The 27,983-nt window shown below is 42.2% G+C and overlaps 7 protein-coding genes across 7 annotated transcripts; 6 read left to right on the forward strand and 1 right to left on the reverse strand.

The window, feature by feature from the left end:
- Positions 1-427: 427 nt before the first annotated feature.
- Positions 428-1,932, forward strand: ATC70_001221 (uncharacterized protein; the record flags this gene model as incomplete). The annotated part of the gene is made up of 5 exons (XM_064820619.1): positions 428-796; positions 869-1,001; positions 1,059-1,654; positions 1,710-1,769; positions 1,819-1,932. The coding sequence occupies 5 exons, from the start codon at positions 428-430 to the stop codon at positions 1,930-1,932; spliced, it is 1,272 nt and encodes a 423-aa protein (XP_064684539.1).
- A 73-nt stretch (positions 1,933-2,005) lies between these two features.
- Positions 2,006-3,355, forward strand: ATC70_001222 (Aminotran_1_2 domain-containing protein; the record flags this gene model as incomplete). The annotated part of the gene is made up of 1 exon (XM_064820620.1): positions 2,006-3,355. One exon carries the CDS (start codon positions 2,006-2,008, stop codon positions 3,353-3,355), a length of 1,350 nt encoding a protein of 449 aa, XP_064684540.1.
- A 24-nt stretch (positions 3,356-3,379) lies between these two features.
- ATC70_001223 (uncharacterized protein) lies at positions 3,380-4,094 on the reverse strand (the record flags this gene model as incomplete). The annotated part of the gene is made up of 2 exons (XM_064820621.1): positions 3,380-3,797; positions 3,853-4,094. 2 exons carry the CDS (start codon positions 4,092-4,094, stop codon positions 3,380-3,382), a joined length of 660 nt encoding a protein of 219 aa, XP_064684541.1.
- A 666-nt stretch (positions 4,095-4,760) lies between these two features.
- On the forward strand, positions 4,761-9,033 carry ATC70_001224 (AB hydrolase-1 domain-containing protein; the record flags this gene model as incomplete). The annotated part of the gene is made up of 6 exons (XM_064820622.1): positions 4,761-4,841; positions 4,907-5,282; positions 5,340-5,615; positions 5,689-8,193; positions 8,251-8,607; positions 8,672-9,033. The coding sequence occupies 6 exons, from the start codon at positions 4,761-4,763 to the stop codon at positions 9,031-9,033; spliced, it is 3,957 nt and encodes a 1,318-aa protein (XP_064684542.1).
- Positions 9,034-14,300: 5,267 nt separating this feature from the next.
- On the forward strand, positions 14,301-14,735 carry ATC70_001225 (uncharacterized protein; the record flags this gene model as incomplete). The annotated part of the gene is made up of 1 exon (XM_064820623.1): positions 14,301-14,735. The coding sequence occupies one exon, from the start codon at positions 14,301-14,303 to the stop codon at positions 14,733-14,735; it is 435 nt and encodes a 144-aa protein (XP_064684543.1).
- A 3,195-nt stretch (positions 14,736-17,930) lies between these two features.
- Positions 17,931-18,651, forward strand: ATC70_001226 (uncharacterized protein; the record flags this gene model as incomplete). The annotated part of the gene is made up of 2 exons (XM_064820624.1): positions 17,931-18,113; positions 18,166-18,651. The coding sequence occupies 2 exons, from the start codon at positions 17,931-17,933 to the stop codon at positions 18,649-18,651; spliced, it is 669 nt and encodes a 222-aa protein (XP_064684544.1).
- Positions 18,652-18,781: 130 nt separating this feature from the next.
- ATC70_001227 (uncharacterized protein) lies at positions 18,782-26,992 on the forward strand (the record flags this gene model as incomplete). The annotated part of the gene is made up of 5 exons (XM_064820625.1): positions 18,782-19,697; positions 19,756-19,826; positions 19,879-19,941; positions 20,005-22,511; positions 22,567-26,992. The coding sequence occupies 5 exons, from the start codon at positions 18,782-18,784 to the stop codon at positions 26,990-26,992; spliced, it is 7,983 nt and encodes a 2,660-aa protein (XP_064684545.1).
- Positions 26,993-27,983: the final 991 nt, after the last annotated feature.

The raw sequence follows: 27,983 nt of genomic DNA on the forward strand, positions 1-27,983 counted from the left end.
GATCTTGTGTCAGTAGAGCTTCAATATCACTGAACATTGAATGCTATGCAGCAACGCAGATTGGAATGCTGAACCAACATGCGTAGCAGTGTCGAAGCATTTGAGAAATCACCTACTTGGTGCGATATTGAGATCAGATCAAATAGCTGCATGAGCTGATGCCAACTCCACCAAAAAGACCGCCCTACAAGATAATGCGCTATACAAGGTAGAGCAAGAAGATATCCTCTGTGATGTTAAGAGTATCCCAGGCTCATTCCAGCAAAGCATTTTCCGCTTTCTTCCGCATGGATACTGCCATCAAAAGCGCAGGATCATTGTTACACTATGGTTGCATAGGGTTTACCGCAGCATGAACGTTGCTCCCTATAAAAGCTTGCAGCTCCCTTCCAAATCTAAACAACCTTTTGTTTCTCATAAACATCAAATGATTGAAAAATTCACCATACCCAGCTTTGACGAGCAAGATTTGCACGACAGATTGTCTCGAGTCAAATACCCTCACGAATACGAAAACGAAGCAGCTTCAGGTTGGAAATATGGAGCACCAAGCTGGGCCGTCAAGGATTTCGTTCAAGCATGGAAGACAACGTTTAGCTGGGAAGAGAAGCGCGCAGAGATGAATCAATGGCACCATTATCGAACAGACATCAATGGACTCAACATTCACTTTATCCATGAGGTGTCCAAAGTTGATGGTGCTATTCCTCTCCTCTTGCTGCACGGCTGGCCCTCGACATTTTACGAATTTCACAAATTGATCAATCCGTTGCGAGATGGACAGAATTCATCGCAGGTAGAATATATCCCCTCATTAAAGCAGCAACAAAAATAAGCAGCATGTTCTAATTGCTTGACTACGCGCTAGGCGTTCCATGTCATTGTGCCCAGTTTACCCGGCTATGGCTTTTCAGAAGCACCAAAGGAGGAAGGCTGGGGATCTCCAAAGATTGCAGATACCTTCCAAAAGCTCATGTCAGAACTCGGATACCAGAAATACAGTAAATGGGACATTTTATGATGTATCAAGCGGTCAACTCATGTGCACATGTACTTAGTGATCTTTGGCGGCGATTGGGGTGCTTCAGTAGCTACATTCATGATTAGAAGCCAACCAGACAAATGCTTGGGCTACCTCACAACAATGCCATTTCCTGAACCTCCCTATCCAACATTCAGAAATCTGATCTTTCATCCCATCAGAGTCATCTTGTTTGTATTGTGTATCGTATTTGGGCTGGAAAGAATCTATGGCAGGAAGGAGGTCAAGGGATTGAAGAATTTGGCCTATGCCAATGTTGAAAAGGACAGATCGTCTGGTTATCGCGCCATTCAAAGTACTCGTCCCTACACTTTGGCATTTGGCTTGTCCGATAGTCCTGTGGGTCTATTAGCTTGGATGCTGGATCCTTATCACACCTGGACCCATTTTCCCTCAGAAGAACTGTCTGCCAGAGTAGCACTCCCAGAGACGATTTCCGTCGACGAATTCTTGACGCAAGTAACCATCTATTGGATGACAAACACCATGTCAGCATCCACTCGTATTTATTATGAAGCTTTATACAACCATAGCAAAGATGAGTCTAGTCGCTTGAGAAAGTACAGCAAAGTGCCTACAGGTGTTTCCTATTTCGAAGCTGAGCCTAGCAAGGTAAGTCTATAGATAGGGTGCGCATGCATCTCCCAAGATGGTAACCCAGTTGCAGTTCCCTCGAGATTGGATAGAGACTAGCTCAAATTTGATTCAGTTCAAATTATACGACAAGGTAAGACACAGTCTATATCAATTACATCAAACTCAACATCTGCATGTAGGGCGGCCATTTCCCTAGCTTGGAGGTCCCAGATGTACTTTTAGCAGACATTCAAAAGTTTGGCAAAACTATCAGCATTCATGCACCACGAACTCAATCTAAAAAGGAGCTTTAAAACGGCTCACATGTTCGTTCCATTGAAATAAGGTGTATCTCACTTGATTTCATTGGATTTTTACACTCTACAGATGCAAATAAAAGCCTTCTTGAAAGATATTCTCAAAAGCACCATCTCAATACTCTATCTACTGCCTGATAAAAATGACTTGCACAACGCTGACAAAGGATCACTGACCATGGATTGGATGATTCAACACATGGGATCCAGGGGCAACTATCCAAACTACAAGTTGGATAACTACAAATCTGATTACGCAATGGATGGCTACACGATAGAGCAGATTCAACTCATTATCCGTCATGGCACCCGCTATCCAGTGAGCAGTGGTATGGAGTCCATCAATAACGCGCTTCTTACATTGAGCCAAAGCAGCAACTTGGAATTGATGGGCTGGTTAAACGGCTACCAGAATGAATACCTGTTCAGTCGCACAGGACAATTAGATGCGAACGGGCAACAAGAAGAGTATTTCATTGGCCGTCGATTTGCCAAGACATATCCTCAATTTATTCGTAGCTTGATTGACAGTGATTCCACAATCATCTCTCAGTGGTTGAGAGTCTCTTCATCCTGGTCAAGCAGAACACTGCAATCCGCACAAGCATTCTGTGTAGGGGCTTTTGAAGGCTTGGGAACATTGGGTCCCGCAAATCTCATGACGGTACCTGTCTTTAGTTTCAAGGAGAACAATGATTCACTGATTGTGTTTCATAAATCCTGTCCTCGGTGGCAAAAGGAGGCAAAACTCCTTACAAATCAAATTCTGGAACCTGTAATTCAACGTCTTGTAAGCCCTATTGCTTCTAGACTCGCACAAGAACTGAGTATTTCTATTACAGTAACAGATGTGCAAGACTTTCATGACGCTTGCACATCCGAAGTGTCCATGCATCATACCATTGACACATTTTGTAGGCTATTTACAAGGCAAGATATTGTAGCGTTAGAGTATCTAGATGATCTGAAGCATTACTACAAGTACTCGTATGGATTGCCTGAATTGAATGAGTACATGGCGTGTGATTTGGGCAAATACATCATGGCAAGCATCAATGCAATGATGGATAAAAAGGAGGAAGCCTATAAATTGGACATCAAATTTGGTCATTCAGAGACATTATTGCCTCTGCGTACTCTCCTGGGGCTCTACCAAGGGCACTTGTCCCCTAATTCTTCAAATCAAGAAATTGAGGATCGACAATTCAAACTATCAGATTTTGGGTATTTTGCAAACAACATGGCCATCCAGTTATTGTCAAAAGAAGGTAGATTCTACGTACGCCTATTAGACAATGAGAAGCCTATCTTATTGTCAGGGTGCCAAAGCATACATTGTCCTATAGATCAATTCCGAAAAGTCATGGAGCTCAAGACACAATGCAACTTTATAGAATACTGTAGAGTGAATGTAATTTAATAAAGGATATATAATCAGGGGTATTTAACATGCACACGTATTGCTATGGTTATTTTTGCTACTACTGTCAAGTGGTGCGCTGATTTGAATCGCTTGTCCTTTCATGATCTCTGCTTTCTTGTCATCCATAGTCGCTAATTTCCCTGATAATTTGTCAAAAATGTTGTGGATCAATGATTCAAAGGCCTTTCCCACATTGATGCTCTCTAAAGCACTGGTTTCCATAAACATGAGTTCATTTTTCTCAGCATAGGTCATTGCCTCTTCTTGAGTTACGGCTCTCTGTGAATCCAAATCTGATTTATTGCCCACAAGCATCACCAAACTGTCTGGATGTGCTTCATTGATCCTCAATTCGTTCAACCACCGACCCAAATTATCAAAGGATTCCCGTTTTGTAATATCGTAAACAAGGAGGGCACCTACTGAACCTCGATAATATCTATGCAAGTTGTAAATTCTCGAGGATATATGAAATTGTTGCAATGCCGTCTCACCTCTTGGTAATAGATCGATATCGCTCTTGACCCGCTGTGTCCCAGATCTGAGCACGTACTCGCTTTCCTTTGATTTCCATATTTTTGATGGTCAAATCCAAACCAATTGTGCTTTTCGAGGCGAAATCAAAAGTATCGTGAACAGATCTACCAAGCAAGTTGGTCTTACCAACACCGGAATCACCCACCACGACTAATTTGAAGACATAATCATACGAACTTTCCTCTTGTTCTACCGTCATTATGCTGGTTTATGTAGAAATTGAAAAAGAAAGAAGCTAAAATATATTCTTTGTGTATGCGCATCTCATTTTGCGATACATTTGGAGTGTGTGTGATCAATGGAGAATCCCATAAATATTATCGCGAGAACGTCACATGTAACTTTAACAACTGATGAACTTCTTTAGCGATTCTAATGCAATGGCAACATCTTGTTGAGTTTTTTTTTTTTTTTTTTTTTTTTTTTTGGTAACCTGGCAACCGGCATTTAACAGTTCTGCCTAAAGAAGACAGTTTGAGTGCTTGAATGCCTGCTTACATGTCTTGGACAGAGCTACATTTGGATATAAAAATAGACGTATCAAAGTCAGTTTAAATTAATGATGAAAACTGCATGCTGTTTGTTTATCTGACGACAAGATTGTAAACATTCAATGCAAACTTTATATTTAAACAGGTAGAAAAGAGAAAAGGAATCCGTGAACATATTTCTTTCTATAGTCATTTCTAAGGTAACACACATTATTTTAGGCATTTATTTTAAACTGTCATTAATCAATTAATATTGATTTTTATAATGATACATGTCCCTTTCTTTCCCTCTTTTTCTTCACAAGATTTCTTTGTTTTATTTTCTTTTCTCTCCTTTGCTTTTACATGTGCTAGTATAAATGCGAAAAGTATCAATGTCAGCATTCAATAGCAAAATATCGATTTCTGCATCTATAGTGATTTTGATTGCAATAACATGTGTCGTGTCAGTCAATGTAAAGTTTAAATGTATTGTTCTCAAAGCTGTCCTTGTTTGCTAATTGAAGTTCCAATCCTGTAGCTGATCCAGCAGAAGAATGACCTGATTGAATCTCCTTTAATTACGTTTAACAGTGCGCATCATCTTGGCAACCAGATTATTGAAAAAAGAAAGGAAATCTCAACCTCTTTGAAAGCAGAAGAAGACACAGAATCAAAGAATAAGGATAAGGGAGTCTCCACTGATGAAAAGAACGTCGAGAAACCCACATCTGTCAAAAGTAAGCATCACTCTTCTACAAAATCAAGTGTAACGACACCCGTTTCTTCCGTTAATGAGAAAAAGCATGATCCGACCACCACTAAAAGTAGCAAAACGCAATCTATAACAAGCAAAGAAAAGGCGCATCGTAGCACCATCACTACCAAATCAGCCCATTCATCCACATCTAGTTCAGGTACACTTTCAAATTGTAAAAACACCGCTACAAAGTTATCTAACCATCAATTTAAAGCAGATAGATCGACCAAGGCTACCACGTCTCGTCATCCTACAGAAACTACCACTATCACACAATCGCATGTAACAACATCATATCTAAAAGCAACACATTCAACCAAATCAGTTGAGCATACCACTGCAAAAGAGACATCAACCAAGACTCAAAAGAGCAGTAGTAGATCATCCACGTCGATCACCGCACAGCACGGAACAACAACAGAAAGATCAAAATCCACAATAGCAACTGCGACGAGCAAAAGCAAGCAATCTACTAGTTTTAGTTCTTCTGGTAAGCAGCGGGCATTTTACTTTCACTAATTCATTTAATGAAGATTGCATTTAACTAAAATAAATCGACTCAGGTACCTCACACAAAAATTTGGGCACCAATTCAGGGCAGAATGATCACACTTCCTTGGCTTCCGATAAAGAGACCCGTACTGTCATGACATCTCATAGTAGCACAAAGTCTATTGCAACTAAAACGAGCAGTGCATCTAGAACCTCGTCTACTAAAACTGCAGCATCGACTGATTCTACAACATCTGGATACACAAAACCGCTCACCATAACCTCCTCATCTGATGAGACTTCAAGTAAAAGTAAAAGCTCGCGCATGAGTAGTAGCGCAACGGAACAATCCATAACCGCAACGGAATCAAGTTCAAGCACCAAAAGCGCTGATGCTACAATAGAAACAATCTATAGCAAATCGAAGAGCACCCATACCATTACGTCTCCATCAGCTGTTTCTACAAAGCATACGAAATCAAGCACCATTTCGAAAGCACTACCAGTTTCCACAAGCCATACTCCGTTATCCAGCATTATTTCTACAATCAAAACCATTGTTGATGGCAGGACATTAACAAAACCAGCAGCAAGCAGTAGCAGGTCTACAGTAAGCTTTGACAGTAAAACTACCCCACAGGCTCAAAGCAAAAGCGTGACAACAACAAGATCAACGAGCAGTAGCAGGTATACTCTCTCTACCAAAACTAAAACCACCTTCAAAAGCAGGGAAACAGAAACATTCACAGTAAAATCAGACAGTATTGCAGATTCCTTCACATCTGGCATACAGACCAAAACCACAGCCAAGCACTCTGGCACGACATCAGAGAGTAAGCCACATGTCACAACAGGTTCCAGTACTATTGCAACTCCAACAACTGTTAGTAGTTCCAGTACACAGAATATAAAGTCAATCACCAAGACAGAGCAATCCACCAGCAGCAAGACACTTAGTGGATTGACGTCTGCAGCTACTTCTGGTCATTCCTCACCCACACAAAATGAATCTACCCTAAGCACTGGTAAATTTACTGGACTTCCCACCGCTACAGGCATACGCTCCTCTAACAAATCGTCAAGTGCGAGCAGCCACACTCCTACTACACATGAATCAATCACTGTAACAAATACTCTGAGTAAGAGTATTACTCGCACTAGCCCGAAGGAGTCGTCTACTCAGCCTACTAACACCTCATCTACTGCAACCGCAACCGGTAGCAACAGCATTACAGTGACAACTGATTTTCAAAGCTCGGCCTTATCTTTAGGCTCTACAACATCAAAAAAAGACAGCAAAAGCACCAATACTATTTCTAAAGCATTGGACACATCATCGAGCTCAGCATCTCAGTCTACTACATCAACGACGCGCCATTCGACTAGAACAGATAATTCCAGCATCCTTTCGTCATTTATCTCTACTGCAACCGATGGTGCTTCGTCGTCTACCTCGTTGGAACCAAAATCCACGGGTAGCGTATCTTCCTCGTCAGCGAAATCAAAAGTGCCATCCATCAGATCTACTTTTAGTTCAAGTAGATTAACTTCAGCAGCCAAACCGACCGAATCAAGCACTGCATCTACCACCAGTCCAAGTCCATCGAGTGGTAAATCAAACCATTCTCATCATTCCAGCGCGATTACGGACAGCACTGAAACGCATGTAGAATCGACAAGGACGCATAGTTCAACTTCAACATATGCAGCATCAGCAACTGAAACGAAACCCAGAGAAAATACTTCCACAATTCTTACTACTGAGCATCCAACAGTTGTAACAGGCCACTCAACTATAACTTCAAAAATTAGCGAAACGCCTTCACTGTCAATTAGCAGCGAAAATACCAGCAGAAGCACAGATACTAGCAGTTCAACAGCATCCAGCACATATTTAACCGAGCCAACACCGTCTGGAAGCGATTCTTCAACTGAATCCTCATTTTCGATTTCTAATACTGCTTCCACTGAATCGTCTACCGTTGAGACAAAAACAAACACTGCAACTACTGTTACCTCCACAAGTACCAAAGCGTCTCCATCATCTACCATCTCGCCTCTAACGTCTACTACATCTTCATCTACCACCACTACCACTACCACTACCACTACCACTACCACTACCACTACCACTACCAGTACAACTTCAACTACTACAAGCTCGTCTACCACAGATGAGTCCACCCCGACTGCGACGCATGAGACTTTGACTATTACAAAAACTGAGACAGCCGCTGCAACAGATATACTTAAATCGACCTATAAATACGAAACCCTATCTTGGCTTTCAGAACCTTTTGTATATTATACCTCTACCCCTACTACAACAACTACAACCATAACGTCCACCACTGCCACCGAGGACCAAAGCGCTACAGAAACCCCTACAGGAACCAATTCATCACACAATGATGATGGCACAACAAAAGTAACGACATCAAAATCAACCAAAACCAAAGCACCAGCTACTACCTCAAGTTCTTCTACATCTACCACCTCAACGGATGATGCATCGAGCAGTTCTGAAAAAGACTTGCCGCAGTATATTACACCCAACCTCAATGCTATTATTCCAGGTAAAATCACTAAAGGTGTATCTATTTCAATGCAATCACTAACAAATCATATAATAGATACAAGCCAAATTACGTATTTGAAATTCAACAGCATTTCCTATGCTACATTGGTGTCAGATGCTTTAATGACAGCCCAATTAGTTCAAGAGTTACCCGTGTTGCTCGGCAGCGCATTGGATACGAGCGCTGATAATGTGATTGTAGTATCCATTGCACAGTCAACTACAACCAGTCCAAGGAAACGGTCAGATGTTAGTAGCAACAGTGGTATCATGGTATCAATTGCCATTCCCAAGACTGAAGTGATCGAATTGCAAGCACTCGTATCAAACACCAGTAGCCCATTGTATGATAGCAATAACGGCCAGCTTCCAAGTTTTATTGATCGCAGTTACCCAATCACTGGTACAACAGGTAGGTGAACCACTTTTAGAAAGCAGTGCATATATTGGAAAGTTAATCTTTGTCGTTTTATAAGCTATCAATACAGGAAATGGACATGGAACCGCAACAATTTCAGATCCCAATAACAGCGATGCTGATGAAAATGCAAACCAATCAAATAATGAAGACAATGGAAGTGGTAATGGAGGACGCTTGCCAAAAGGTGGCATTATTGGCATCTGCCTAGGCGTTGGTGTATGTGTCTATGCGGCAGCCACTGTTGTTGGCATTCGAATTTACCGTAAACGCAAGCAAAAGCAAGAAGAGCAGGCTTTAAAACAACATGCCGTATTCGCAGAGAGTATTTCAGCGCCTATCATGCAAGGAAACTCATTGGGCTTTGTGCCTGCACCATACCAACATAATAGAATACCTGCCAACAGTTTAAATTACTAGCCTATACACGATTCTGTAACCGTATACACCATTGAATATTCTAATTGAGATTTCCCTTCTAGTCCTAGTAACTCGTTGATCAATTACATACAATTGGCAACAGCAACAATAATAGATAATATTAAAATTGCTACTTTCCATCTGGTACTGCTCACCTCTACTTTTCCGCTTTATTCTTGATCTAAGCCTACTATAATACAGTTTACTCACTTTAATTCGGCTAGATGTAATTACAATTTGCCAAAACCTAACGTTTTAAATATATCAGTAAGTAAATGTAGCCCTTCCGTGTCTATGTTTCATGATCTGATCCTATTTATGCTTGAACTGAGTGTTTCCTCGCATTTAGACATCCAATTCAGAGACTATACGCCATACTATTCTGAGCTATCTAAAATCAAATTTGAAATATTGATGTTAGAAGAGCTTTAAACGTTGCATGTTCCCATGATGAAATTTTGCGAGAAAAACGGTGGTGTAATTGTATTTTAGATTGGAAGCGTTGCTATTGTGAAACAAATGATATTTGAAATACGCCAATTTTGAATAACGAGCTATATATAAGAACCTGCTAATTACGGGCCATGGATCGATGGATTAGATGTTGGAAAACGTTGTATTGAAAAACGCTCGATGATATCTTGCCTCATTCTGGTGTGGCACATGTTTAAGGCTGTGATGCGCATTTCATAAGAAAGGGGGAACAGCTATTCCACGCCCTAAGTTGATGTTGGATAATTCATATCAGAATGATTATAAGCCTATTTTGAGGGGTTTCTATATAAATCAACGAATTTAAGTCGCTAATGTTCAGGATATAGCAGGAGCAGAGATCCGTGGTATATTATTGAGATCTGCTCATTTAACAACGCAAAGGAATATGAGTAGTGCCGCCAAATGGCTAATCTATATCCTGGTTCATGAAATGTGGTAGCCTATGACCGTTTGCCACTAATAAAGGCAGGTTCAATTCTAATAAACGCTCTTTCATCAAATCTACTATGAGGATCCTATACTGGATCCTCATTGTTGCTCGTTCCTGAATGGAATCCCATGAGCTTTCACGCAGCACATCTTCCTTAACTGGTTCAAGGCTTATACAACTATCCTATATTCACGATCAAGGTCTATTGCTGCGGCACTATCAAATATCTATAAGTAACTTCAAAATCTACATTAATTTTAATCCTCAACTAATCGTGGAAAAATATAATTAGTACAAATTTTCAGTTCAAATAATTTCATCTCTTCTGTCTTCATTTCATTATTCTAATCAGGTAGAAGATAGAACCGCATAAAATTAAAGTATGTTGGAAATCAATGCTAAACAGAATGCATATTTGGTGGAGCATTATGTACTGAGAGAGTGCTTGGCAGTAACTAGTATATTGCTGTAGCACCTCCTATTATGATTACATAACTTTCTCTCCCCCCCCCCACACCATATAATGAATTTAAAGAGCATCACTCTTATTATACAACTGTTTGGTAGGTACTAAAGCAAGTGAATGCGCCTTATCATACTTTTGAATAAAGAAGGATATAAATTTTAATTATTTGGATACCCTTTTATTACAAAAACTATAGCATGATAAATGACAGATCAATAAGAGATCAAGTAGTTGTAACCCTTTGCTGCTTCAACCTCTTAGCCAATCAGATTGCTTGAAAACTCCGCTGACCTAAAAAAAATTTGCGAGGGTTTCCTCCTGTTTTGATGTGAGGCAAAATTTTAAGCTCCGCTATATATAGCAATATAGCTGTAACTATCATCAAATTTCCCGCAGGTGCTAGAGCATGCCTTACTTACACCACCTAGCTTTAGATTCTGGCGTTGAGACTCTCAATCATCACTAAAGTAAGTAGTGATAACCAAGTGGAGGCAGCCTATCCACCTCCTAGCCTCGGATAAAGTCTTGTTGAGCTTCAGGGATAGGCACATCCACACAACGTAAAAAAAGGTATGCTTCAAAGAAACATCATAGTAATAAAAGAAAGAAGAAAAGAGCATACTACTGTACTATAGAAGTATAGTAGTATGTAGGCAAAAAAGGAAGACTCACACAAAGTGATTCAAAGAAAAGTATAACAAACGCAACATCAAAGATGTTCAAAAAAGCTCGTTGTTGTTGCAATAACAATGCATACATGAACAACGTGCATGGTAGTAATAGTCGGGTGTAAAGCAACAAGGCACAAAATACACACAACTGCAAAAGCAACAGTGGTATTATAAGTTTGCAATACAACATAATGACTAATGTTGTTTCATGAAAAACTACAGAGGAAACACTACCAACAAAAGAAAAAGATGAAAAAAAGCGCAACAAGGCAAACATCATGAATGCATTATCACGAGAAAAGAAACAATAATATAAACGTTCAAAGAAGTTTTATATTATTGCCACCAGAAGAAAGAAGATACTTACCACTTACCACAGCTACAGATACACCATAGGATACGCAATCACCAGAGACAGATCACAGATGGACCACAGATGGACCACAGAATAACACGCAATCACCAGAGATAAACCAGAGAACAAGCATACAACAAAGAAAGTAGGCCTTGGAAGTCGAGATTAGCCACTACAGCAACAACAACAGCAGCAGCAACAATAACACCATAGAAGAACCAAAAATCAAACGTAAACAGACAGCAGAGAAAAGTCAAATGAGCAATCTCTAGAGATGGACCAAAGAAGCAACCACCACAGTTGATAAACCAAAGGAGCAGATAACATAAACAATAGTAGAGGAGTCACGGCAGCAGCATCCACGTCAAACAGGCAAAAGAATAATAATGTTGTCCAAAAGCTAATAATAAACAAATACAGTTAGTAGTGTAAATTCAACGCCTTCCAGTGCTCGTTATCGCATGGTACCTGATGTATTCCACTTCAAAGAATCAGTATCAGGCTCTTCTAACAGCGCCAGATAGTGCTATTAGAAGTTAGATTGTTAATACCAATCAAACGGTTTCCAAAGCAGCCATGGTTTGATACTAAACGCGTTTTGCAAAAAAGGGAAAAAAAATAGAAGTATGGAAGAATGAGAGGGCGTCCTATCCGACGTCACGGCTAGTAGATTTGGTATCAGTCTTACACCATAGCAACGGTAGTTGCGGCAATTTAATTTGAAATTGTGCAGTGGTATTTTCGTGTTTAAACTTGACTTGATTTCACATCCTTCAAACGTTTTTGCTAAATTTGACTATGAAAACTGTCGTTATCACACTCAACTTTCTAATACATCTCTAGAGAACTAAAAAAGCCGCATCGAATGGTGCTGATTATATGCAACTTTTAGACAGAAAATAATCAGTAATTTGCAAAAATATGAAAGCAGGTTTTCTGTGAGTATATCAAAATTTAGCATATGCAAGTCTCATAGAAAGAGTTTCCAATGTTGCGTTTCATCTTTACGATTAATTTGATCTAATATGTATCATAGAAAAAGTCTTCATTTTTTGGGGTGAAAAACACGATCATTTGTTTTTCAAGAATTTTCCCTTGCTAACACTCATGGAAAAACGATGATTTTCATGAATTTGCAGCGACCCAAAAAAAATGAGATAAAGCATCAGGAGGTAAAGCGTGGCCAAGAGGAGGCGTGTGGTGCTATTCCAAGTGCTCAAAACGCTTTGTGGCATGAGTTATTCGTGCTTGAAAATGACTATATTTGACCGGATACGGCCCAAACATTAGGCTTATTAGTGGGTCGTGTTGCTATACAAGTAAGTGAATTACGATTCTGCCTGTAAATCCGGATATTCTGCATTGTACGGAGCAAAATTCAAAGTGATAGACACTTTATTCTTATTCTATATCCAATCTAGTCTGCATTCTGAGAGTTCATTCAGTTCCCAGATGGAGATATATATAAACTTTATGTGCATTGGATTAGATGTGCGACACAAATTTATACTATAGGAATAATATAAGTTTAAGATACAGGAGTGTACTACAAGGTTCGTACTACAGTGCGCGAAAAAAACGTTCCAGTGTTTTGCCAATTCGTAGTTTTATACTTACAGCTCTGTCAATTTTTCTCCAGTTTTAAAACTAAAGTAAGACTACAAAAGCTTGGGTTTTTAGCCACAAAATGAGCTACTAAAGTAATTGTTGATGTGGAATACATCCACTATGATCTGCATTCCGACAGTTCATCCAGTTACTAGATTTAGATATAAACTGTATGTACGCTGGATTAGATGTACGATATCGATTTATACTATTAGAAGATATGGACTTCAGATACGCTAGTACTATAAGATTCATACTATATAAGATATAGGCTATAGATGGCGCCACGGACATGGATGGCACTATAGACTTATACTTGTATTCCGACATTGACTACGGATGTTTACCATATCTGGATAGGCATCAAGATTAATGCAATATGAGCTTGTTGCTTCAGATGTGCACTTTATGATCCACGCTATAAGACACATGCTTATATCCGTGATACTAGCTACAGATACTTTATGTACTACAGACTTGTACTATATATGAGACATGCTATAGACATGCATACGATATGCTATAGACATGCCATATATCCAGATACATGCTAAAGATGTATGCTTAGCGATATACACTCAGATATGTACTATTAATATAGACTAAGAAGACTGTACCTATCGGATACATGCTACTAGATCGATATTAATTATCCTTATGGAAAGGATAGATCAGGGTACTTCGGATGAGAGTCTAATTATTCATCCAGACAGAGCTAAATCATGATTAGCTTGCTGGAGTTGTCTTTTAGCATGATTAGACATTAGTTGATCTGAGTTGACTTATTTGTCAATCTAATTAATAGAACTTTTATCCATTGTTATAGTATATAAGAAGGATCATCTACCTGGCCAGTAGAGAGACTTCAGTTTACTTTACACCTGTCAGTTTGATAATAAAACATACCTTTATCAAGTTGACATTACTGTTTTTTTTATTCTTTTTTTTCCGTGAATTTTAGTCTATAAAGCCTCAAATTCCACAGTTGATACAGTAGATATTGAGCTAGTGCAACTGACGTAAAGTAAAAAATCTCGATTTTGTAAAATTGGAAATATCGCTTGATGACCTTATTGTTTGTATACATTCCACGAGAATGATCCGAGAGCCGTAATTTTTTATATCATTTATGTTTAAAATGTTAGTTATCCGAAGAATGCTTAAAAAAGTATAAAGAAGCGTGAGATTTTGGTCTTTCCCCTCATTATATTTTACCATCTTTACTTCATCGCTTATTTTAACATGACACGTCCCATTCCTCAGGAGGTTCAAGGATCTGTCAAGGCTCTTTTCAACCAAGATTGTTCCCTCCGTGCCATTCAAAAAATCTTCCCAGATTTGTCCGTCAGTGTACTTTCTCGCTACAGGAAGAAGTTTCTTGGTCATTCAAAACATGCCAAACCCGGAAGACGCAGCAAAATCACTACGCAGAATATGAACTACATTGAGAGGAATGTCCGCAATGGTAATTTAGACGGCCCCAAGGGTGTGCAGTGCTACCTTGCTCATATGGGAGTTCAGACGACTTTGAGGAATATACAGTATATACTCAAGCGCAAAGGGTTGTTCAAGGCTAAAAGAAAGATAAAGACCAATTTCGTGTCTGCGGAGAACCGGAAAAAAGCGTCTTGTGTAAACCAAGAGACATCGACATTTGACTGCGGACGATTGGCGTAGATGGGGATTTTCCGATGAAACCATGGTCAACATGTGGGGATCTGACGGCGAATCTTTCTACTGGACTGACAGGCCCGCTGAGTTGATGCCTCATGTTGTATTCACACATATAACTGTTCCTGAATCATAATGTCGTAGATTGAATTGAGCAATAAACTATGCACATATGGAGCATATGTAAATAAGCTGTTCAACATGTAAACGATAATCATGATATTCACATAAGCTAAGTTTCGATAAGCTATTCTCTATATGTCAAAAGATAGCAGATAAGGAATGTAAGTAATTAACGTTGCCAAGAGCTACTAAAGATATTTAGACTGATCATCTATATCTGAAATAATTACCATTCAGCATAAGTGAGGATTGACACTAAAACTTAGCATGAGAACACCATTCTAGACGGGTATGTAAGCAATCCATAAATCATACATATAAATAGCAGTAGACATTCACCCTTCCCTTTTCTATCTATCTGATTTTACTGAAAATAAAAAGACATATCCATTCTCACGTATTTCAGACAGTTACAACAACTCATCAAACTGAGGCTCAAGTTCAGGGAGATGGTGGTGGCGTTGTTTTCTGGGGCATGATAACAGCGGAGGAACCCAGCTATGGCTCCACCGCTAACGAAGGAACTGTTAGCTCAGAAGTTTATGCTGAAATTCTGGATTCATCTTTGCTAGATACTATCGAGTACCATGGGCTGGACAAGAAAACGTTTAGATTCCAGCAAGATAACGCAAGACCACATACTTCTGGTCCCATTAAAAAATGGTTCACGCATCACGGATTCTCTGTGCAAAGTGTCCTTGATTGGCCCCCCCCCCCAAAGCCCTGACCTAAACCTCATTGAACATGTCTGGCATCAACTAAACGTCGTTTAAACAAGTACCCTACTAGGGCCACCAGCCTTTCTGAGCTAGAAGACAGAATTGAACAGGAATGGTATAAATTCATAAAAGAAGACTGTCTTAAATACATAGGCAGCATGCCACGCCGAATCAAAGCGGTTATCAAGAGTAAAGGTGGTCCAACTAAATATTGAGCTTTTTTATAAAATTTTATAAATTCGACTTTTCACTTTTCATGACGCTACCATTCTTTTTCTAATTACGTGAATAAAGTGCATAATATATCATCTGATAGCCAACTACTTAGGCTATTTATGAAACTAAGCAAACCCTAGTAGCTTCGATATTTGCAGAGAAAACTGGCTATAAGTGCAATTTGGCAAAACACTGGAACGTTTTTTTCGCGCACTGTATTAGGAGGCATTTTTTTTTTGTAGGGGAGTCGAGCTCCAGGTTTTATTTAAAGTCCTTTAAATGTCATACTGAGGGATAGAAAAGACTGTTGGTGGACCCAATGTCTGCAAAGAAGGGGAATAAGAAATTTTGAACTAAGTTGGGAAAGAAATCTACTACTAATAAGGTGCGACTCCTAGAGCCAGTACAGTCTTGCGGAAATCGTCAAAATATAGGTCATGGATAAGAGTACAAATCACCAAACGAGGACATCAGTACTACGTCAAAAAAATCAAACAACTTGCGTTCACCAGGATTTGAACCGGGGATCCTCCCGTTGGCATACGGGAGTTCTACCACTTCGCCCTACCACCAGGGACGTATTAGGAGGCATAGGGTGATCATCACAATTTATATAGTCGAATGGCATAAAATAGAAGAAATAAGTCGAAAAAGACGAAATCTGTCCAATCCTGAACAGAAAAAGTAAACTGAGTTTGAATCAAATTTGGCGGCGGCATTGCTGCTGGCTGATCCCAATACCTTTCTGATAATGACAGTACTGATTAAATAGGGACAATGGAGCTGAAAGGGCAATTGCTTAGCCCGAATACTTTGTTTTTCTTAGTATCTTTCCCTGTAAAAGTATATTTTGCAATGACAATATCTCAAAAAAGTAGATGTGGATCTTACACAAGTCCTGTATACGCATGGTCAGCTTTATGTCGCTATCTCAAGAGCAACACCAGCAAATGGCATAACAATTCTACTACCAGAAAATGTGACACGAAAGGGAATGTCGTATACAAATGCTGCATAAAACTTGAACTCTCTTTCACATTGTCTCAATAATAGGTGCCGTTTGATATCAGTGTATAGGCAAAGGGGGAATACCTCCTCCGGATTCTGGTATAATCTTTCTTTTACTATTGATTAAAATCTAGTTGATATACCAGGTTTTTATATCTCTGATTTGAAATGCTTTCGGCGAGAGCTCGAGATCGATTAGCTAGTGATGAATATACGGAAAATAAGGATAGCTCACTGGAGCGCTTGCATGCAGCGTGATCACAGTACTTGGTGGGCCTGATATCGTTGCGTGTTAAAATATTGAGTCGGATACAGGCCAGTACATCTGTAGTGGTGATGGGTTGCCATCGAAGACAGTGCAGAAATGACATCGCCAGATGTTGGCCAAGGTAATAAATATGATTATCGACACTGGAATGCTACTGCGTTGGCTGTATCAAATATTGCCAACTCATGAATGTGGGCCACCAGAGCGATGTCAGAAATGTTCTTTATTGGCTGAAGGAAAAGGTCTCGATTGAGAAAAAGCTTTTTAGATAAAACTGACCAAGCTATCGAAAGCCTTTAGTCTGTTGGTAACGCAACTAATGAGCAAAAAATACTAGCCAGATGTAAGGCAGGAAGAATCTTGTTGATTGTAATAGTAATGGTCATATTGATGGTAGTCTCAGCAATGATGATTGGAAAGCATAGTAAATGGTTGACCTTTTTCGTGTTACAAGCAGACTTACCATTATTCTTGGTAGCTACCGGGGTCATAGTCGTCGACATTTCATACTGAATCTGTTATGCGTACAAAAGGAGAATGGTTAGCATGATCACATAGACGTCTCGCATACTGGTGTGTGTGTCTCCACTATATGATTGGGTATTTACTCATAGGTCATCATCTATATTAACACTCATATAGTCAATAGACTGTATATATATATAGCCGAGTTCGACAATTACACATTATACTTTGCCATCAAATACTGATAAGCACCATTGCTCTTCTCAGGCTATAAACTCTACAGTTTCAAATGCTCATCTCGACACACATTAACATGTTTCGGTTGCGCGAGTTTAGATATCCGAGACTCTGGCATTTCAGGCGCTTTCTTTTTCCTTCTGCAACGTGTCAAAAAATACATCTATGGCGAGATTTCCATTGACAACAGTGGTAGGTATCACGGTATTAAGCTTCATCCTGGCTCTTTCATTTCTACCTCAAGCGGCACAAGCAACGGCATTGACCTATAAGGTTGGCTCCAAAGAAAAAGCATGCTTCTATGTATGGAATGACAAGCCAGGCAAGAAAGTAGGCTTCTATTTTGCAGTAAGTTTTGGTAGACAGTGAGGTTACACACATCAGCTAATGATGGTGGAAGGTACAACAAGGTGGCGCATTCGACATTGATTTCGATATTCTCGATCCCAAAGGAGAATCCGTTTTGAAAGGACAAGAAGAAAAGCAAGGCGACTATGTGTTTTCTGCGGGCCTCGTCGGCGAGTACTCATTTTGTTTCTCCAACACCATGTCTACATGGGCAGACAAATTGCTTGATTTGGAAATTAGCATAGAAAATGAGCAGGCATTTGTACACTATCAAGCGAGCAGCAACGATAAAGACAAGCCAGCCAAGGTAACTGAAATTGAGAAATCGCTGGCAAGGATTGCCAGTTCGGTGACCAAGATTATTCGCAAGCAAAAGTACTTGCGTACAAGAGAGAATCGTGATTTTGCTACAGTGACATCTACAGAGAGTCGCATCTTTTGGTTTGCCTCTTTGGAGAGTTGTGCTATTGTAGCCATGGCATGCTTGCAAGTACATGTTGTCAAGCGTTTCTTTAGCGTCAAACGAGGTGGCGTTTAATCTTCTAACAATGTTTCAAGTGTCAATATATCAGTTGAAAGGGCCTGGCCCTTTTTGATTTACGGTTTCCATGTTCCGACTAAATTATTTTCTTCTTGCAATCACTTACTTTTTCAGTGTATAACATATCATGTCGAACGACAACTACACACATGAACAACCGCCATCCAAACAGCCAGCAGCAGCAACAGCAGCAGCAGCAGATCTACGACATGCTATACTTGAAAAGAGCTTGAGCGATAAAAAGAAAAAGAGTCCCTTGTCTGCTTGGGATAAGCTGCGTGAAAATGTGAGTGAGTTTCACAATGGCAACGACCACAATGGTGCGTTTGTCGCTTCACCTTCTTCTTCCAACAACTCCTCGCCCAGTTCATCTCGTTCCAGTACGCCAAAACTATACCAACCCAGCGCCATACCTCCACCCAAGAACAAATCCTTGAATCCATTTATGCGATCATCCACATTCGACAACTACATGAACGGAAGCAATACCAGCAGCGAGAGTCGACCCAACATCACTTTGGCCAACACGACGTTGGTAGCTGCACAAGCTGCTGGCATGACCAACTTTACTCGCAACTTCAGACCTGCCAGACATCACAATGGTGTCATTTATGCCACATCCACCGCTGTACAACAAGACATATACCGTCTGGAACGTGATCTGGATAAGATACTGATACAGTTGCATGCCAGATCACAGCATGCCAGTTTTGCAGAGTCAGCATCCACACTGGTATCCACCACAGTAGCAGCAGATGGCAGCCAAAGCAGCAGCAGCAGCAGCACGCCTGCTACTACCTTTGGTAAGAAGTCGGTGTTCCAGCGACAGTCAGTAGCAGACATGTTCTCTGGATCATCCACGCCGCATTCAGACACCATGACGCCTATCAAGGAACCGCTTCGACAGGAAGTGACCCGATTATCGTTTGTCATGACATCCATCTTGGAATCCATCAAAAAGCATAAATCAGCTACCAGATTGCCACTCACGGGCGAGATTTTGGCTGTATTGGCAGCACCGTTTGACAGGATTCCATTGATAGGTACTTGTTCATCATGTCAGTACTTGATTGCCGTATCTTACTGTTGTTATTTTTTTAGTGAATGACTGTCATCAAGCATTGGATATTTTTGAATACATCAGAGGCAGATTCACACAACTGGATTCAACAGTAAGTTTTGATTTGACTTGGATGAGATCAATGCTGAAGGCAGCATATTTAGGAACGCTTTGAGCAACTCACGTTTTGTTGTCGATTGCTCGGCCATGGAGACATGAAACTAAAGGTGACTATAGGAGTGATCTCACCATCGAAAAGCATGTTTGCTGACATGACAGGATTCTAACAGAAACGAGTGCTGAATGTATTAAATCAACAACTTTTACCTTGCAAGGAACTTCCCAGCTTTTTACCCTCTACACCACCTGCTTACCATTCACTTGTTTATACCCTCACCAATGCATTGGCTCAACTTTCAATTCAAACAACATCAACAGAAACGCATACACACAGCGATATCCGAGAAAGCGACGTCAACGAGAGCAGCATTGATATTATGCACTTGGATCAGCAAGACGAGATACGATCTGGCATTTTGCACATCATGGATACATTAGCCACTGGCACCCTTATACCACCCATTGGGCCCGCATGGGCTCAATACCACACCAAAGACTCTATACCCGTTTCCATTGCTCAACTGTGCGTAGTGGAAGGGCTGCTGAAATGCACCATGGTCGGCGTTTGCAGTCAAAGCGATCCCTATCAGGGCACACACGAAGCATCTAGAGCTGATTTGATTGAAAGAGCTCGAGATATCCTGGTGTTGCAAGACTTGCTGCAGCGATATTGGATTGAACCTGAATTGGATGCACAGCCCGCTTATTTCAAAATCATCTTTTTGATCAGTGAACTTGCGTGCGAAACATTTCTGATGGCTAGTGTGGAGGATCTCAAAATCAAGACATCAACTGTATCGCTACTACTGCCACTCGTGGTCGACAAACTATCACCTGCCAAGCTTCAAAACTACCTGGCGAATCGACACACGGATGAGACACAAAAGATGGTGACATCCAATGTCATTGTCATGTTATTAGCCCTGTTGTCTATTTGCAGCTTGGAGGAACAACCCATTCCACCTCAAACCAGCAGTAGCAACATTTCATCACCCAACTTGAGCCCGCGACCTTCTGTGCCTGATTTCAACAGCGACAATATGAACTTGTCCATCATCGACTCTCAACATGACGCACAGAGCATCAACAGCTTCAATGTCAACAACTCCAACGATGCTGCTATGCGGAAAACACTCATGACACTGAAGGGTTATATCGAAGAGTTTTGGAAATCAGGATACAAGGATTTCATCTTGACAGGCACAGAATCCATGCATCAGGATGCGACAGGCGAACGTGTGGCAAGAGCCTATCAGAACCTTGTATTTCACATTGATCCAGCCATGGGAGAGGAGATTGCCAAAAAGACATTGCCCAGCTTATTTAAGCGACTGGTAGACACCTATCCACCTGCACTGCCTGCTCTTTGTAATATGCTGTACGCATTGTCAAAGCGCTTTAGATCCTTCTTTTTCAAGCCAGTGGTGTCTTGTGTGGCATCGGATGACGAGGACAAAGTATCACAGCTCCTGACACTGATGACTGTATTGCGTCGCTATCTCTCGGGTGTGCAGTTTTGGATGCAGGACGCTGAAATGATCAATGTGCTCTTGTTGAGTGATGTGGGTGTGTCCAAGAAACAACAACGAGAAGCAGCCTCCTCTGCTGCTGCTAGCTCTCGGTCAGGCACACCGCAACTTAAAGTCAACGATACACCACAAGATGCTCAGTGGGGAAGCACCAACTTGGGACAATGCACCATCGCAACCGAATTCATGTGGGCTGTCAAGGAGCTGAGGATGAAGCAACGAGACCCTCATCGCAACATGGAGGAAGACGAGATTGCCAAAAAGTTCCTGATTGATCTCGAACGGCGTTTAGCAGTGTTTTTGACAGCCAAAGAAAAGACGACAACAGTGCCCATGCCATTGCGCGTGATCCTTTGCAACATCTTTTTCGACATTAGGTTCTTTTGCAACACCACGCATCGTCCTGGATGGCTGACGCGTGTCATTGATTGGGCTGTCCAACCGGTTGTTTCCACGCCTGAACATGCCTATCATCACATCTTGCCCACCATCAACCCAGATGAATCGCCTTCGCCCAACAATCCGCATATTGAAAGCACCATGCCACTCTTACATACGGGACACCTGTCAGATATAGCATACATGTTTCAGCGGCTACACAATGTCTATCTGAATGTAGTGGAGCAGCTCCAATTTGAGACCAATGACACGCAGGATTACGGTGGTTCCCTACTCAAAACTGGCACTGTATTGCAACAAACGGCTGATGGTGATAGTGATGATACGCGCTCTGTAGAAGTACCTCGCCATAAGCGTCAACAAGTAATCCAATCCATGTATCCCATCAGCAGATCTGCTGCTCTGTCGCTGGACTTGGATCCTCCCTCAACCACTGCGCCAATAACATCGAACGGAAGCAGCCAAGATACTCTGCCTGCAGAGGGACCTGCTCTCAAATTGGCAAGATACAAGTTTGAGAATATGGAGGAAATCAACCAGCATCCTTTCGGGTCTGTGTTCTCATTACTAGCGGCAGTCTTTACTACACTGTCATCCAACGAGTTTAGCCGTCTTGTCAGGCCTCTTTGGGAGCGTCATATGGATGATCGCAAGCCTCAATCCTTTATACCAGCTGTGTTTCTATTGATGGAATGCGGTGAGAAGATCCCCAAGACCATGATTGAGGTGTGTACACATGATTTCTACAGGTAAGCGTACTAGAAGAGGCTGTGATGATCATACTCTAATGCACTACATACACAGTGGCGATCCATTGCGCCGATTAGCAGTGATCCAGAAGCACTCCTCCCTCAGTGCCTTCAGATTCAACGTGCTTAGCCAAGAATACATCCCCATCTCCAACAGAAAAAGGCCTTTTCGGGGTGATGGTGGTGCCTTTTCAACGCCCTTTGTCCCCACAGACCTCGGCAGTAACCAATTCACGTTGGATGAACCTCGATGGATGGCTAAACTCAAGAATGCCAGCAATTTCCCTATTGAACTCAAGCGCCAAATCCAAGAATTGGGTTGGGACGATGACGATAATGGCGAAGAGCACGAAGCACTCAAAAAGGTGCTGACTCCTCTGGCCTTGCTGCCATCGCTGTTCTTGGAGGAGGAGGAGGAGCGCATGAACGAAGATGAAACCCCGGGACTTGTGGCAGCTAGACAGAACGGTAAAGCGATTGATATCAGTAAAATCATCACACGTCGAAAGCGGGCTACGACTATCCAGTCTTTGACTATTTCTTTTCTCAGTATGGTGGATTTGCTGAACGATGATTACGGTGGTGCCTCTAATGCCTTGAGAGAACTGCTCGAGTATTTTTTGCGTGATGATCCAGCCTTGTTTCTGCGCGCGTTTCTTAGTGATTTGGGTAAATTCAAGCTGGACAGACACAAGGACATGTTGACTCGTGTACGCTACTTGGTCAGTATGCAACACAAACTGCCTCCTGGGTTCACGCACATCCTGTTCAACTACTTGGCTGGTATGCTGAAATGGCTGATGCGAGAGAACAAGAAGAAGGACGGGCTCATATTGATGACACTGATCCATCCCATCCTGGCAGAACTTACGCTCTCCACAAACGACCTCTCTATCCGTGATTTGAGAAAGAACAAGATTGAGCACTTGCTTGTTAGTACCGGTCGCTTTTGGTTCACGCATGAGCAGCCTGCTGACCTGTTCCCTCGCTATCTGTCCAACAACAAGACGCCCTTCACAGTGCTGGATATCCCACCCGAGATCTTTTCCGTTGCCATGTTGCGTATCAGTCATATCCAGTTTCTAACCAACTACTTGGCTCGTTATCCTCGTGAAGTGTATGCTGTCAAAAAGACACTGCAAGACTACGAACCGACGCCTATTCCAGGGACCAAGAAGGAGCCCAAATGGGCCACAGAAGAGACGTATTATCCTGACATTTATAGACGCAAGCGTCGTGAAACCAACTCGTACATTTACAAGGGCGATGGAGAGACAGTTTATAATGGCCCTACTGTGGCGGATCGAGGCGACGACGATGACTACACCAAGGAAGCCATTCGACAGTCCAGCCAGCAAAAGATAGACACCGAGACTCTCTCTGCGCTGCGTGCTCGTATCTGGCTACGCTTTGTGGACAACTTGCTAAATGGCTTAAACAAGAATTACAATGATCGCGATGAGCTGGAGCGTATTTTGCAAGGCATCAATATGATTATCACTGAACACGACCGTGATTTTGGCATCATTGGACAGGCACTGATCTTGTACACGCGTGTAGTAACCCGATTCAAGCGTCTGTTCATCTCCAACCGAGGCTACACCACCTTTTTGCCTGCCCTGTTCAAGGTGTTTTGTGAAGTGGATTGCTTTCCTCAGGTAAGGTCTGCCATCATCTTTGCGTGGTGTCGCTTCTACGCTGTGCATGAAGAATCGTTTGTGTTTCAAATGCTGGGGACACTAGTGCCTACCATTTTGAGTGCCTTTGGCAAGTCAAATGAACTGGGCTCCTGGATGGTGGATAACCTGTTTATGCTGATGCAAGCCATGCACGATCCCCCTCATCTGGGCGCTACGTCTGATGTGCTTGGTCTGCAACTGCAAGTGGAATTGGATGACCATGAACGCAGCATTCAGGAGCGCATTGATGCAGCCAGCAATCCAATGGCAATTCCGCTGTCGACTGCCATCTTGAAACCCTTGGCTAGAAGCGTCACCACACCCATTGCGCCACTCGACATCAACAACTACAACAACAGGTCGTTTGAACTGGGAAATTTTGTCAAGCTGTTTTTGACCATCATCGCATACGATGCTGGGTCGCTGCGTGCAGAGCAGTTTGTCAAGCTGTTCCGCCACATGATGTCCCGTTTTCACAAATTACCACTACTCAAAGATCTGGTGGATGAAGGCATGGCTGCGCTGATTGATGTGTTTGCCAAGTTTAGCAAGCATGCCAAGGTTGCTCTGGGTACTGCTAATCCCACCGCATCCAACTTGGGCTATCAAGGCGTCTCATCAGGCATCGATAATGACACCCGCGTACCGGGCAGTGGATCGCGTACTGAATCTGCTCAACATGCGTACGGTAAGCAATGGCAGCAGAATGACAAGCTGACGGTGAGGATGGAGTTCGTGTTGCTGGTGCACGAATACTTGAAATACGATGGTGTCTTGTCTGAAGTGTGCCATGAAAAGATGGCCTTCATCATTCGTACAGTGATGCGTGATTATGGCAACATCAAGGGCATCACCTTCAAGACAGACTGGCTCAAGGACTATTTGATTGACTGCTTGCACTCCATGGCGGATACCCGAAATTACACTAAATCCTTCAAGAAGCTGCTGAACCAAATCAACTCGCAATACCGCTCGCAATGGAAGACGATGGATGCGTCTGATCTCTATGAGGGCTTGGCTATTTTACTAGAGCAGGGTCAAGGAAAACCTGTCAATATGCATGACATTGCTGGTACCATGAATGAAAAGTTTGTCCTCTTTGGATTGACGGTTGCCACTCGCTTCAACTGGGAGAATGACACCAAGGGCTTCAATCGCTTCTGCAACTCGCTGGTACGATTGATCATTGCTGTCATGGAGAACTCGACACAGGATGTCTTGGGCGAAATTGAACAACTGGCACCCACACCTGGACTGATTGCTCACATCATCATCCCCATCTGCCTGCAATACAACTTGCAGTGGGATTACGCGAGCTCCTCCTCCATGTCGGGCAAATTCAGGCCTGATCCCACTGGCAACTGGACGCGTCTGCTCAACTATATTTCTCGCGCTTGCAGTCAAGCTTCGTTAATGAAGAGCAAAACGTCTGGTTTCTCGCTGTCTCATCTGACGCAAAGCATGGGCCAAACCACCAATCAAGATGGCATTGATGCTGCTGATTTCCCGGACATCAAGGATGGAAAGCAGACGCCTCAATCTGTGGCCTTGCTGTTCTCTCTCAGCTTTGTTGCCATGAAGATCATCTTGGTGCGTGGCACTAACTCGTTCAACAAGCTCAAGGGGTCTTGGGTGCAAGTTGCCTTCTTCATCAAGAGTGCTCTGGTGTTTGGCCAGACACTCAAGTTCCTCAAGCCCAAGTCGGGTCGATCTACACCCAACATGCCCACAACACCAGTTACAGGCAGCTTGTCTCCGGGTGGCCCATTGAGTGGCGTACTGTCGCCTGGCATTGCCAATTGGACCAACCCGTCGCCTGATGGTAAAACTGCCTTCTCGTTCACTGCACCTTTGAGTACTGGCACCATCTACGATTTTACCACATGGCGTTTCCTGGAGTTTGTCACCTGCTATCGCTGTCCTCTTCACGTCTTTCTGAAGGACTTTATTCATGAGAAACTGTTGGACATGGGAGGAGGAAGCGGCAACAGCAGATCGTCCATTTATGCACCGCCTAGCCCAAGTCCTCGTGTCAGCATGAACTTTGGCAACGGCAGTAGTGCTTATTCGCCTCCAACATTTGCAAAAGACACCAGCAGTGCTCGATGGAAGAGTTGGGGTGGTGGTTCGTCTTTGTCTCAACCACAGAGAGGAAGCACGACAAATCAGTCATCGTCTATTGGTATCATTCCACAACTCAATGTCCAGGATACAGATGCCCTGAGCATACAGATGCCTGACACATCGCCCACAAACGGATTAGGTTTGTATATGCCTGGTAAGCCTAGTTTCAGCAGTTCCTCCAACATATCATCGCAGCATGTTCCGCCTGTACCTGGATCACCTTCATTGTCTATGCATCTTGCTTCAGAATTCTCGGATGTTGATGGCAGTGTGCCTTCTGGTGCTGTAGGAGGCGGCCATAGTAGTCTTCATTCACCAAAGCAACAAACCAAGAGCAGACCTTCCTCTTTCATCTCGGTGCCTGGTCAAATGTTGTTCAACAGCATGAATCGAGACAACTCCACATCTACCGTGCTCCATGTGCTTCATGCTGAGTCAATTACTTCTATTGTGCATGTTCAAATTGCAATGGGATTCAAGCCTGCTCTGCCTTGGATGGCTGCGAACAAACGAGAGCAACTAAAGCCTTGGAGTCAGCGAGCATCTGTGGCTAAACTAGCTAATGAATGGCAATTACTGCTGCAACTGTATGCCGAAACTGATTTATCGCTTGCTAAAACAAACTCTCATAACAACAATGCCTCCAATACCAACATTGCAAACACGCCTCTGATTTAAAGTAGGAATCGATGAATAAAATATTGCGTAATTTCAGCATTTGAGCCTCAAATGATGATTATTTACAGTTCACAAACATAGTGCGCTGATGAAAGGTTCTGATACAAGTTGTTATGAGGAGGTCATTGGGATGAGAATAATCTTTATAGGCAGCAACGCACAACATACTGTATATAGCTTTTGCTCATACAATGCCATTTTGCATGATGGGACTGTTGCGGTGTGTAGCCATAAAACGCGACATTATGCCGCAGAATTGTATTTTTTTTTTTCTCTTTCTTTATCTCTTTTCCTACTCTTGTCAGTTCTTAACAAGTTGAGCTCTAACCAAGTCTTTATGTACATGTTGATATCTTTGCATATTGGGTCTGATTAACCTTGGGAGACATGGCATTTGGGGTCTTCCTTAGGGGTTTTCTTTGCCACTAGCACACTTTCTATTTGCCTTGGCAATCTGAAAGGATTCTGCACAGTTTCAAGTTAGCCAGGGCGCCTTTAGCAAGTCTACAGTTTGTTGGTTGCTGTTCCCTTGGAAGAGCTATCTTTACCACGGTCCGTTAAAGATATACGACGAACGGGGTAAGTATGGAGGATATGGTATGGTAAATCATATTTTCACCTGCGTCGGGAAGCGTTGCTGCACCTCTGTTGTACCCTAACCTGTGTTTGAATGACGTGTTGCTATAAGGTCATAGCCTCACTAAAAGAAAATCGTGACTACTCTCACCAAGCTCGCGAGGAGGTATCTTAGGCTAGAAGTCCACCTTGCTTATTGCTTAACGAGATGCATGTACATGAAGGCAATTGGTTCTGACTTGTATAAAGTTCTGGAATACTGAAAGCACTCTGCCATGCAAAGGTGCGGCTACTTGCTGGCCACTGGTTCCCAGTTACCAAGTATGGAGTGTTAGAAGACTTTTGGCTGGTAGATTCCGAGGGCAAGTATCGACAAAAGGCTTTGCTGCCCCTGCTATGTGATGGCTTTTGCGTG

Source organism: Mucor velutinosus (assembly GCF_035048745.1).
Source record: "Mucor velutinosus strain NIH1002 chromosome Unknown tig00000041, whole genome shotgun sequence".
In the NCBI taxonomy this organism is placed as follows: domain Eukaryota; kingdom Fungi; phylum Mucoromycota; class Mucoromycetes; order Mucorales; family Mucoraceae; genus Mucor; species Mucor velutinosus.